Consider the following 282-nt stretch of genomic DNA (forward strand, 5'->3'; position numbering starts at 1 on the left):
CCAACACCCACCGGCATGAGCAGCTGGGCCGTGTCATTGAAGTTGCCCAGGAAGATCATGACATTCATGCGCTCAGCCAGGCGCGGGATCTTGCTGAAGCGGATCATGAACTGGTCCTCGTCCGAGAGCTCCTCTGGCGGCTGCTGCTCCCGCTCGAACTTCCCGATGAGCATCCGCTCATACTCGGTGGGCAGGAAGCGCAGCAGCAGCTCCAAAAAGTCGAGGCTCAGGGCTTGCTGGTCATATCTGTGGGTGGTGGGAAACCCCCAGCACAGTCAGACC

The 282-nt window shown here is 60.3% G+C and overlaps 1 protein-coding gene across 1 annotated transcript in view; it reads right to left on the reverse strand.

Moving 5' to 3' along the window:
• The window catches only part of FMNL1 (formin-like 1), a 9,584-nt gene that overhangs the window by 2,648 nt on the left and 6,654 nt on the right, over window positions 1–282 (reverse strand). The window contains exon 10 of the mRNA XM_009329976.1: window positions 12–246. Within this exon, the coding sequence (XP_009328251.1) occupies window positions 12–246 (235 nt within the window). The remainder of the gene's footprint in view (window positions 1–11; window positions 247–282) is intronic.

This window comes from Pygoscelis adeliae, unplaced genomic scaffold (genome assembly GCF_000699105.1).
Source record: "Pygoscelis adeliae isolate BGI_AS28 unplaced genomic scaffold, ASM69910v1 Scaffold718, whole genome shotgun sequence".
NCBI classification, from domain to species: Eukaryota; Metazoa; Chordata; class Aves; order Sphenisciformes; family Spheniscidae; genus Pygoscelis; species Pygoscelis adeliae.